The sequence below is a fragment of the Carcharhinus amblyrhynchos genome, chromosome 32 (genome assembly GCF_965287045.1).
Source record: "Carcharhinus amblyrhynchos chromosome 32, sCarAmb.v2.hapA, whole genome shotgun sequence".
NCBI lineage: Eukaryota > Metazoa > Chordata > Chondrichthyes > Carcharhiniformes > Carcharhinidae > Carcharhinus > Carcharhinus amblyrhynchos.
The window spans coordinates 13,387,515-13,400,521 of NC_137355.1; the positions used below are offsets into that span (position 1 = coordinate 13,387,515).

Here is a 13,007-nt window from a genome sequence, read left to right on the forward strand (position 1 = left end):
AAACTCAATGTTAGCACACATTTCTGGAGGGCTAGAATACAACAGCAGGATATACTTCTGTATAAGGCTCTGGTCAGGCCCCATTTGGAATATTTTAAGCAGGACAAATGTGCTGGCCTTGGAGGGGATCCAGAGGAGGTTCACAAGAATAATCCCAGGAATTAAGGTTGTTATATGAGGAGCAGTTGAGGAATCTGGGTCTATACTCGATGGAGTTTAGAAGAATGAGGGGGGAGTCAAATTGAAAATTACAGAATATTGAGAGGCCTGGATAGAGTGGATATGGAGAGGATGTTTCCACGAGTGGGACTCCAGGGCACAGCCTCAGAGTGAAGCGACGCTCCTTTAAAACAGAGATGAGGAGGAATTTGTTCAGCCAGAGATTGGTAAATCTGCAGAACTCTTTGCCGAAGAAGGCTGTGGAGGCCAGGCCATTGAATGTATTTAAGACAAAGATGGATAGGTTCTTGATCAATAAGGGGATCAAGGGTTAGGGGGAGAAGGCAGGAGAATGGGGTTGAGAAGCGTATCAGCCCATGATTAAATGGTGCAGAGGACTCAGTGGGCCAAATGGCCTAATTCAGCTCAGATATCTTATGGTCTACCATTGTGAGCAGTTGTATTGGGAAAGAGCTCTGTTTTCCAGACCATGACCTCATCTTAATTCAAAATCCAACACAAAAGACTCATGTTAAGATCAACCTAGGAGAGAAATAAGTCCACAGGCAGTCTCCTTTGATGCAAAAGGTATATAATTCATGGGCCAGACCTGGTGATTCTGTAATTCATATTCATTACCCTCCATTGCTGTTGAACACATACTGAAATGTATACATAATACACGTACCAACCAACTCAAGAACAGTTTCTTCCCTGCTTCCATTCAACTTTTGAGTGGACTTACCATATGCTAAATTGATCTTTCTCTACACCCTTCAACTGAGTTCCTTGCTCAGTCACTTCAGAAGACAGTTGAGAATGAACCACATTGTTGTGGGTCTGGAGTCACATGTAGGCCAGACCAGGTAAGGATGGCAGATGTCCTTCCCTGAAGGACATTAGTGAACCAGATGGATTTTTCTGACAATCAATAATGGTTTCATGGTCATCAATAGATTCTTAATTCCAGATTTTTATTGAATTCAAATTCCACAATCTGCCGTGGTGGGATTTGAAACCTGGGTCTCTGGATTACTAGTCCAACGACAACAGTTTTGTGGTCATCATTAGACCTTTAATTCTAGATTCTTCTTTTACCAACTGAATTCAATTTCACCATCTGCCATGGTGTGAGGCAGCAGTGCTGACCAGTATGCCACTGTGCATCCACTTACAGTATTAACTTACTGTTCAATGGAAGGCAGCACAGAAAGAGTCCCCAGACATTAACCAAGGTCTTCTGTATTAGGTAGCTCATTTTAATACCACAACACCACTGCCTCACCATGAGTAACCCGGGGCGGCACAATGGCACAGCGGTGAGCATTGCTGCCTCACAGTGCCAGGGACCTGTGTTCGATTTCTGGCTTGGGTCACTGGCTGTGCGGCAGCAATGCTCACCGCTGAGGGCATGGGTTTCCCTCCAGGTGCCCTGGTTTCTTCCCACAGTCCAAAGATGTGCAAGTTAGGTGGATTGGCCATGCTAAATTGCACCTTAGTGTCGGGGGACTAGCTAGGGTAAATGCATGGGGTTGTGGGGATAAGGTATGGGTGGGATTGTGGTTGGTGCAGACTTGATGGGCTGAATGACCTCCTTCCGCACTGTAGGATTCAATGAAAAACCCTCTGTTTCCAAACACTGGGTTAACTCCCTGTAGATGTACAAATCTATTCCTGGAACTGCTAATAGGTATAACCTGTTAAAAGGGCAAATCTTTTTTTTCATGGGCATGGAGGTCTCTGGTGGGCCCGCACTGATTGCCCATCCCTAATTGCCCTTGAACCGAGCGCGTTGCTAGGCCAATTCAGATGGCAGTTGAGAGTCAACCACATTGCTGTGGCTCTGGAGTCCCATGTAGGCCAGAGCAGGTAAGGAAGGCAGATTTCCTTCCCTAAAGAACATTAGTGAACCAAATGGGTTTGCAATGATTCCTAGCCATTCAGGAAAGGATTCTGCAAAAACTCAAATCACCCTTCAAAGACACAATTGCTCAGGTGTTTTGTTTTAGTAAGGTCCATGGTACAAAAATCTTATTCTTTATTTGAAATTATGCTAGCAATAAATGTCGCTATTTTTATTGCACAAGTTCCATCTCCAAACTACATTTGGAGTAGTTTATTAAGTTTATTACTGTGAAAATCCCCTAGCCGCCACACTCCGGCATCTGTTCAGGTATACTGAGGGAGAATTTAGCATGCCCAATACACCTAACCAGCACCAGAAATCTTTTGGACTATGGGAGGAAACTGGAGCATCTGGGAGAAACCCACGCAGACGCGGGAGAATGTGCAGACTCCACACAGACAGTGACCTAAGTCGGGAATTGAACTCAGGTCCCTGGCACTGTGAAGCAGCAGTGCTAACCACTGTGCCACCATGCATCCACTTACAGTATTAACTTACTGTTCAATGGAAGGCAGCACAGTAACAGAGTCCAAGAAATGGCCAGCAGTATTAATTTCTTCTTTACTTTCTCCATCTTCCAACTTCAGATGTTTAATTTGGTAGAATTTGGAATCTCCACGCTGATCTGTCGGAAATGGACCTGGAAAAGAAAAAAGTTAATGTGGAACATATGTGGAATTTGCTGTTAATCTTTCAATGCAATAACATGAAAGCTGACACCAGTGCAATTTAAATCATTGAATCCCTACAGAGCAGAAGAAGATCATTCGGCCCACCGAATCTGCATCAACTCTGCGACAGACTATAGTACCCAGGCCCACCACCCCATCCTATCCCCATAATCCCAAACATTTCCCACGGCTAATCCATCTAACCTACATATCTTTGGACACTAAGTGGCAAGTTAGCATGGCCAATCCATCTAACCTGCACATCTTTGGACACTAAGGGCCATTTATCATGGCCAATCTAAGCTACACATCTTCTGACGCTAAAAGTCAATTCACCTAACCTGCACACCTTTGGACACTAAGGGGAAATTTAGCATGGCCAATCCACCTAGCTTGAACATCTTTTGACAGTAAGGGACAATTCAGCATGGCCAATCATCTAAATTTATAAATCATTGGACACAAAGGGGCAAATTAGGATGGCCAATCCACCTAACCTGCACATCTTTGGATACTAAGGGGCAATTTAGCATGGCCAATCCACCTAACCTGCACATTTGCAAAATAACCTGTGATACCACAGTCTTGGTCAATGTATATGCTGTATTATAGAAAAGATATATTGGCACTGGGGAAGGTGAAAAAGAGAACTACAAGATGGCAAAAGAACTGTCAACGATTAACTAGCAGCAAAGCAGCAAAGGGGATCCTCTCTATGGGTAAAAGTAATCTAAGGCGCAATCTGATAGAGTTATTTAAAACAATGAAAGAATTTAATTGGGTAGTCGTTGCTCTACTTGTGGGGTAGAGGGGTAGCCAGAACCAGGGAACATAAATAGGAGATAGTGTTATGGGTCAGGTCAGAAACTCCAAAGTTTATGGAGCCCACCTGGCTCATACGTTTTCTATCTTGAATTTGGCTAGGGCAAGCATGAGATGTTTCCCTTCAGGTATGATTCAAAAGACCCACTAGGGAGCTTTTACGAAACAAAGTTTATTGAAGGATTTAATTAATGGAAAGAAAATTATCAATAATTTTTATCAATTACAAACAAAAACAAAACAACCATGATAATATATAACCCTTAACAAATATTTCTAAGATTTTCCAATCAAACCCACACTTCCATAGACAAACCAAATTCAACACAGCACAGTCTGATGCTCATGTGATACTGGAATTGAGTCTTTTGGATGAATTCTACAGTTCTCTTGATGGACCCAGAACAGAACAACTTTCCAGAACCCCAGGATAACTGGTCAAGCCACCAACAGCAGATTTTCCACTCCAGGAAGGCAAGGCCTTGTTTTCAGCTAACCAGTTGAATTGCCAAACAGAACAGGGAGAGAGAGAAACACTTCTTAACAGCTTGCTGTCCCTTCTAAAGCTCAAACCTGCAGCTCAGAACTGAAAATAAAAAAGCTCCTGTCACCTGACCTGCAACCATTCTTCCTCCTGATAATGCAGAGTCATAAATATCCCAATTAAAAAAAGCCCTTTAAGTAGCAATAAAACATCATCTCCAGACAAGTCAGCAATAAATGATTAATAAGGCGATCAGGGGTTATGGGGAAAAGGCAGGAGAATGGGGATGAGAAAAGTATCAGCCATGATTGAATGGCCTAATTCTGCTCCTATGTCTTACGGTCTTATGGGCCTGTTCTGCACTGCATGATTCTAATGACAACAACTGTTTTTGGGAATGATGACACTTGGTAGCTTTGACATAAGTTAACAATCAGAGAAACCTCATCTGCTGAAGGTCGTAATGCATATAGAAAAAATATTATAGGGATAGTGAGGAATGAGAACTTTTGGTTGTAAATGAGTTTGGAATGTAGATGAATAGATCTTATGGTGGACTTTGGATCCAGGTTTACACAGGGAGGGCACTGAACAGGATTGAATAATTACAAGGAAATAAAGGCTAAGTATTAATGGCAATTTATAAAAGAAGTGTTGCAATTACCTCATTTATCTTGAAATTCAAACCTGATTAATGCTCACATAGTCATTGTTACTCTGTTGCTTCAAAATAATATTTCCTTCCTTTGGGTAGCACGGTGGCACAATGATTAGCACCGCTGCCTCACACTGAGGTACCCGGGTTCAATTCCCAGCTTGGGTCACTGTCAGTGCAGAGCCTGCACATTCGCCCCGTGTCCCCGTTCACCAATGAGCATCGCACAGTAGGCCAAATGCGCCGAGTGGCCTATGCCTCCTCCTCCTCCCTCTTCATCGTATTCTTCCACATCAATATTATGTGTTAGACCAGCACTTTCCACATTCTATCCACTCTCTGGGGAAATTAGTCCCTCCTGTATTCTCTTTTGGACACATTCATGACTATGGTAATGAAGCCCCTTTAAGGGGGCAATCCACGTAATTGGGCCGGAGAGGCCGCATGGGAAGCCAAGCCATTTATTTCTTGATGTTGGTTGAAGGATGATCAAGGGTCAACAGGACTTCAAGCTTAACCTAAAGGTGGCACATCTGACAATGCAACATTCCTTTAGTCCTGCATGCAAATATTTGAAACATGGTCACGAGTCCTAGCTGCAGCTTAGAGGGGAGATTGCCACCACTGCACCAAAACTGTCACTATGGTGTAGGTTTCCGACTCACTGCCTGAGTATAAAACAGGTGCTCAGCTTTCCATTATATAAACCGCATGTTGATCATTAAGATCAAATTCAATGAAAATCAGGTGATTATTATATGGTGCGGCTGGTTTACAATGCCACTTTTATGGCCAGGTAGCCAGTTCACATTTACTATCCCTACAGTGCAGAAGGAGGCCATGTGGCCCATTGTGAGTGCATTGACTCTCTGAAAGAGCAATTCACCAAGGCCCAACTCCCTGTCCTATCCCTGTAGCCTTATGTATTTACCACAGCTAATCCACCTAATTTTTGCACCTTGGGATACTAAGGGAGAATTTAGTATAACCAATCCACCTCATCGACACATCTTGGGATAGTAAGGGACTACTTCACACGGCTGATCCACCTCACCTAAACATCTTTGGACACTAAGAGCCAATTTAGCATGACCAATCCACCTAACCTGCACATCTTTGGACACTAAAAAATAATTTAGCATGGCCAATCCAGCTAACATACAAATCTTTGGACAATAACAGACAATTTAGCATGGCTAATACACCTAACCTACACATCTTGTGACACTAAGGAACAACTTAGCACGGCCAATCCACCTAACATACAAAACTTTGGACATTAAGGGGCAATTTAGCATGGCCAATCCACCTAGCCGACATGTCTTTGGACACGAAGGGGCAATCTAACATGGCCAATCCACCTAACATACACATCTTGGGAGACTAAGGGGCAATTTAGCACGGCCAATCTATATAACCTGCACAGTTTTGGACTGTGGGAGGAAACCGGAGCAACCGGCAGAAATCCATGCAGGCACTGGGAGAATGTAAAAGCTCCTCAAAGACAGTCACCCAAGGCTGGAATTGAACCCGGGTCCCTGGTGTTGTAAAGCAGCAGTGCTTAGATACTTACAATTTGCCAGATCAATCTCCACAATAAAGTCCTCCCACCCACTAACTCCCATCAAAATGAAAAGATTCATAAGACCTTTACAATTCAGAAAGAAGCCATTCTGTCCATTGTTTTTACACTGGGTTAATAAAGATCTGACTACACTAATCTTATTTTCCAGACAGAGAGAGAGAGACAGACAGACAGACAGGGAAAAAGAAGAGTGGTAAAGAGGAGTGGCAAATAAATGTGGAAACAGCAGCAGCACAATTGGGGGTTATTGGAATTTGGAAACAAAAGATCAAGACACAAGATAGAGAGAAGATCGAGCTTGAAGGCAGCAGATAATGAGAGAAAGAAAACAATACAGCGAGAAAGAAAGATGAATAAGACACATCATTTTCACAAGGGCAGCACAGTGGCACAGTGGTTAGCACTGGTGCCTCAGAGCGCCAGGGACACGGGTTCGATTCCTGGCTTGGGTCACTGTCTTGTGTGGAGCTTTCACATCTTCCCTGTTCTGTGTGGGATTCCTCAGAATGCTCCTGTTTCCTCCCACACCCCAAAAGATGTGCAGGTTAGGTGGATTGGCTTTGCTAAATTGCCCCTTAGTGTCAGGAGGACCAGCTAGAGTAAATGCATGGGGTTATGGAGATAGGGCCTGGGTGGGATTGTGGTCGGTGCAGACTCAATGGGCTGAATGGCCTCCTTCTGCCCTGAAGGATTCTATGTTTATACAGCATTTACAATGTCAGTTAATGAGGTACAATACCGATTCCCGTTCATACGAACTCTACAAATGTACCGTATTAATTTTGTTATACATAGATTTGGATTATAATAAATCAATGTTATATACGTAACTTTTACATTGCATGTGAATCTCAGATTTAGCTGAAGAATTTACTCTTAATTTGTGACATTACAGGTTAAATATAATGATTAAATATAATGAAATTAAAAGAATGTAAAGCAATCTGAAAATGTGAAAGGAACGTACCTTTGTGAAAAGTTGCTTGCTATCTGTTACGCATTCCACAATTTTGCAAGCATCGGCCAGCTAGCTCACTCCTATTTGTTACATAAAAGTTGATAAAGTACAATTTGCTCTGGGCTTATTTATATTCCTTCCAAAAGACAGTCAGGAGGAACAAGTGGGTGATTTGAAATCTGCAGCGACTGTATTGTGACACTAAAGAAACACTCCTTATGTTACTGAATCCCTATTAAAATGATTCCTATAAGGCACACCTCTTTGTGACTTGTCAACAAAAGAATGCATCGAATTCAGTGTTAATCCAGCTTTTTTTCCGTGAGACTTCCTCTGAATCTACTGCGTACCAAAAAAAATGAGGCCCTGGCTCAGAGCCAGGAACTTCCTGTCAAATTTAGAACGTTTTTAATTGTTTCCCTTGTACAATAGTAGTTTTTCTGTTTCACTGAGTCAATTCCACAACCCACTTCATACCGACTTTCTGGGCTGAATTTCAAAGAAGGGTGCCCCGGTTATTAACCCCACAATCCAGAACACCAAAAAAACAAATGCTCGGATTATTTGACGTGGGATCTCATTGTTGTTTATGGGATTCACCCATATTCTCAGCCCATTGACTAATTATTGAATTCCACTATCAATCTCAACGGTGCAGAGGAGGCCATTCGGCCCACTAAGTCTGCACCGACCAAAATCCCACCCAGGCCCTATTCCTGTAACCCCACATATTTACTCTACTAATCCCCCTGACACTCGGGTTAATTTAGCATGGCCAATCAACCTATCCTGCACTTGTTTGGACTGTGGGAGGGAAACCGGAGAACCTTGAAGAAACCCACGCAGACACAGGGAGAACGTGCAGACTTCACACAGAACCAAAGTCGGATCCCTGACGCTGTGAGGCAGCAGTGCCAACCACTGTGCCATCGTGCCCTCCCCCCCCCCATTGATGTTTGTGGGAATGGGATTCTCAGCCCACTGAGTGATTATTGAATTTTACCTAGTGTAAAGTGCTGCCATGTTAACTGAATTGTTGTTGTAGCTCAGTCCAATACCCCTCACAGCGCCAAGGGTTCAATCCCAGCCTCGGGTCACCGTCTGTGTGCAGTTTGCACGTTCTCCTCGTGTCTGCACACGTTTCCTTTGGGTGCTCCGGTTTCCTCCCATGTCCGAAAGACGTGCAAGTTAGGTGGATGGGCCATGTTACATTGTCCCTCAATGTCAAGGGGATTCATGGGGTAAATATGTGGAGTAACAGGAATAGCGCCTCGGTGAGATTGTGGTTGGTGCAGACATGATGGGCGGGATGGCCGCCTTCTGCACTGTAGGAATTCTATGATTCTCCCCGTGTTTGCGTGGGTTTCCTCCAGGTGTTCTGGTTTCATCCAAAGATGTGCCGGTTAGGTGGACTAAATTGTCCCTTCATTTCAAGCGGATTAATAGGGTGAATATGTATGGTTACTGGGATAGGGTTTGAATGGGATTATTAACACAGTCCAACACCAGTATCTTCAGATCATGGGACTATTAGTGCAGACTCGATGGGCTGCATGGCCACCTTCTGCACAGTGAGGATATAATGAATCATAGGATCACAGTGAAGAATTGGCCATTCGGCCCATCAAGCCTGCACGAACAATAATCCCACCCAGGCCCTATTCCCATAATCATGCCTATTTAGCCTTCAAAACCCCCTGACACTAAGGGGCAATTTAACATGGCCAATTCACCTAACCTGCACATCTTTGGACACTAAGGGGCAATTCAACTTAGCCAATTCACTGAACCCACACATCTTTGGACACTAAGGGGAATTTAGCATGGCCAATCCACCTAACCCGCACATCTTTGGAGTGTGGGAGGAAACTGGAGTACCCGGGGGAAACCCAGCAGGCACAGGGAGAATGTGCAAACTCCACACAGCCAGTCACTCGAGGCCAAAATTGAACCTGTGTCCTTAGCGCTGTGAGGCAGCAGTGCTGACCACTGTGCCTGGATGGGTGCTAACCACAGTGCCACTGTGCTGCCAGAAGTCATCCCTATGTAAAGAAGCTAGTATTTTCTTATGATTTGATGTTCTGGTGAGATCCTCAAATTATCCCCACTTACATTTTTTGATTGCAAATAATCACACCACATAGTCCCAGGCAGAATGGCGTTAAATGGGTAATTCCATCATCAATCAAGCTGTACACTGCTAGAATTTTAATTTGCACCTTGTAACTATTATCTACTCACTGCATTTTGATGAAGAAATCACAGGATCCTACAGCACAGGAGGAGGCCGTTCAGCCCATCAAATTTGCACCAACAATAATCCCACTCAGGCGCTATACCCAAAACTCCACACATTTAGACTGTTAATCCCCCACTAGTGTCAATTTAGTATGGCCAATCAACCTAACCAGCACATCTTTCAGACTGTGGGAGGAAACCAGTGCACCCGGAGGAAAGGGAAACCATGCAGACATCGGGAGAATGTGTAAACTCCACATAGATAGCAACCCGAGCAGGGAATCGAGCCAGGGTCCCCAGGGCTGTGAGGCAGCAGTGCTAACCACTGTGGCGCCCCATTTTGATGATGACATGATCAACCTGTACCATGTACCAACCTGTACCTTCTCCATCCACTATTGCATCGTGATGGAGAAGGAATTCCATTTTTATTGGAAGTTATCTGCCATAGTTTTGCTCTTAGGCTCAGCTGCAGTTCACGGAGATTCTGGGGAAATAGATTCTGCTTCCTGGGTATCTACATTCGATTATATTTAAAATAGACCTTTCTTGCCAAGCAAATCAATCCCACTGCAAGATTAAATCTGCATGGCCAATCCTGCCATGAGGCTTAACATAGAACATAGAACATTACAGCGCAGAACAGGCCCTTCGGCCCACAATGTTGCGCTGACCAGTTAAAAAACAATGACCCTCTAACCTAAACCAATCCCTTTTCACCCATAAACCTATCCACGGATCTCTTAAACGCCCCCAAACTAGGCACATTTACAACTGCAGCAGGCAGGGCATTCCAATCCCTCACCACCCTCTGGGTAAAGAACCTACCCCTGACATCCGTCCTATAACTACCCCCCCTTAATTTAAAGCCATGCCCCCTCGTGCTAGCTTTCTCCATCCGAGGAAAAAGGCTATCACTATCCACCCTATCTAAACCTCTAATCATCTTATATGTTTCAATAAGATCCCCTCTTAACCGCCTTCTTTCTAGCGAAAACAACCCCAAATCCCTCAGTCTCTCCTCATAGGACCTCCCCTCCATACCAGGCAACATCCTGGTAAACCTCCTCTGCACCCGCTCCAAAGCCTCCACATCCTTCCTATAATGTGGGGACCAGAACTGCACACAATACTCCAAGTGCGGCCGCACCAGAGTTGTGTACAGTTGCAACATGACGCTGCGACTCCTAAATTCAATCCCCCGACCAATAAACGCTTGTCCTGCCTCCAACTCACTGGCTGACACAATAGGGTCAATAGTCATTCTGCATATTTTTGCATGGTGGGCACAGTGGTTAGCACTATTGCCTCATAGCGCCAGGGACTCAGGTTCAATTACTGGCTTGATCACCATCTGTGTGACTCGGGGTCAATTCCCAGTTTGGGTCACCATCTGTGTGGAGTTTGCACATTCTCCCTATGTATGTGAGGGTTTCCTTTAGGTGCTCCAGTTTCCTCCCAAGTCCGAAAGATGTGCTAGTTAGATGCATTGGCCATGCTAAATTCTTGCTGTGTACCCGAACAAGTGCCAGGGTGTGGCGACTAGGGGATTTTCACAGTAACTTATTGTAATGTTAATGTAAGCCTACTTGTGACAATAATAAATAAACTTTAAACACGTTACAATGTTAATTTACCACTCCACGTAGTTCACATTCAATGCACAACTCTCCAGAGCCTTTCCGGATATATCACAGGTTGGTATGGCTCCTGATCTGACCAACACCGCAAGAAACTACAAAGGATTGTGAACGTAGCCCAGTCCATCACACAAACCAGACTCCCATCCATTGACTTGTATCTCCACTTCCCACTGCCTTGGAAAAACAGCTAGTGTAATCAAGGACGTCATGCACCCCAGACATTCTCTCTTCCATTTTCTTTCGTTGGGAAAGATACAAAAGCCTGAGAGTATGAAACAAACAGCTCAAGAACAGCTTCTTCCCTGCTGCCATTAGACTTTTGAATGGACCTACCTTATATTAAGCTGATCATTCTCTATGCAATATCTGTGTCTCCAACCTAGAAGCCATGGGCTAGTGGTATTATCGCTAGACTATTAATCCAGAGACTCAGCTAATGTTTTGGGGACTAGGGCTCGAATCCCACCACAGCAGATGGTGTAATGTGAATTCAATAAAATATATATCTGGTATTAAGAATCTACTGATCACCATGAAACCATTGTTAGGAAAAATCCACCGGGTTCACTAATGTCCTTTACGGAAGGAAATCTGCCGTCCTTACTTGGTCTGGCCTACATGTGACTCCAGACCCAAAGCAATGTGGCTGATTCTCAACTGCCCACCAAAGGCAACTAGGGATGGACAATACGGACCAGTGTTGATGTCCATGTCCCACAAATGAATAAAAATATATACCCTTTTAAAAACAGTCCATCTTTGGACACTAAGGGGTAATACAACACTTCTTAGCCCCGTGACTCTGCTGTTACTACTCCAGTGTCCCAGCGATTGTGATGTTAGTGCAGAGTGGAGAAAAAAATCTCCTTTACAGTCTGCCACCAAGCCCACTTTCACAGCCAAGTCTGGCCCAATGCCACCATTAAACAATGGTCAGTCCTGTCTGCAATGAATGCAGCAAGGGCTGACAGCAACACGCTTTTGTTTGGCAAAGTCATACATTGGTCCAAGTGAAAAGGAAGAATTCCAATAGTAATTATGTTTCCTCCTCCTGTAATAGACTGCAGAGCAACCAATACTTTTCATTCATCACAGTAACAAAAGAAGTTATTCAAAGGTTTCATTTTAAATTTCATTGAAGGTTTATTGCTGTTATTTTTATCCCTCTGAAAAGTATTTCTCAAGAATTATAAATCTTCAGGCTATCTTTGTACAACATTGATCCCAGGTGTTCATTCTAAGATTCCTTCATATCTTTGAAAGGGCAGCACTTTGGTCAGCACTGCTGCCTCACAGCGCCAACAACCCCGTTTAATTGTGACCTTGTCTGCGTGGAGTTTGCACCTTCTCCCCATTTCTGTGTGGGTTTCCTCCCACACTCCAAAGATTTGCAGGCTAAGGACTGGCCAAGCTATATTTGCCCTCAGTGTCCAAAGATGTGAAGGTTAGATGGATTGGCCATGTTATATTGCCCCTTAGTGTCTAAAGATGTGAAGGTTAGATGGACTGGCCATGTTATATTGCCCCTTAGTGTCTGAAGATGTGAAGGTTAGGTGGATTGGTCATGCTATATCGCCCCTTAGTGTCGAAAGATGTGCAAGTTAGGCGAACTGGCTATGCTATATTGCCCGTTAGTGTCCAAAGATGTGACGGTTAGGTGGATTGGCTATGCTAAGTTGTCCCTTAGTGACCAAAGATGTGTAGTTCAGGTGGATTGGCCATGCTAAATTGCCTCTTAGTATCTCAGGATGTGCGTATATTTAAGATGCTCTTTCAAAGGGTTGGTGCAGACTTGATGGGCTGAATGGCCTCCTTCTGCACTGTAGGGATTCTATGGTTCTAAAGTGGTGGAATTTGACTTAAAAGTGAACAAATCAAGACTTAAG

General features: G+C 44.0%; 1 protein-coding gene across 2 annotated transcripts in view; it reads right to left on the reverse strand.

Annotated features, from left to right (window-relative positions):
• The window catches only part of LOC145360760 (dual oxidase 1-like), a 96,766-nt gene extending 89,267 nt beyond the window's left edge, over positions 1-7,499 (reverse strand). Inside the window, exons 1-2 of one of the 2 annotated variants that reach the window (XM_080216163.1) lie at positions 7,250-7,499; positions 2,564-2,705 (exon numbers count right to left, since the gene is read on the reverse strand). In XM_080216163.1, the coding sequence (XP_080072289.1) occupies positions 2,564-2,639 (76 nt within the window). In that variant the 5' untranslated portion in view covers positions 2,640-2,705; positions 7,250-7,499. Of the gene's footprint in view, positions 1-1,347; positions 1,361-2,563; positions 2,706-7,249 lie in introns of those variants that run through there. The other variant, XM_080216164.1, reaches the window with a different exon arrangement.
• Positions 7,500-13,007: the final 5,508 nt, after the last annotated feature.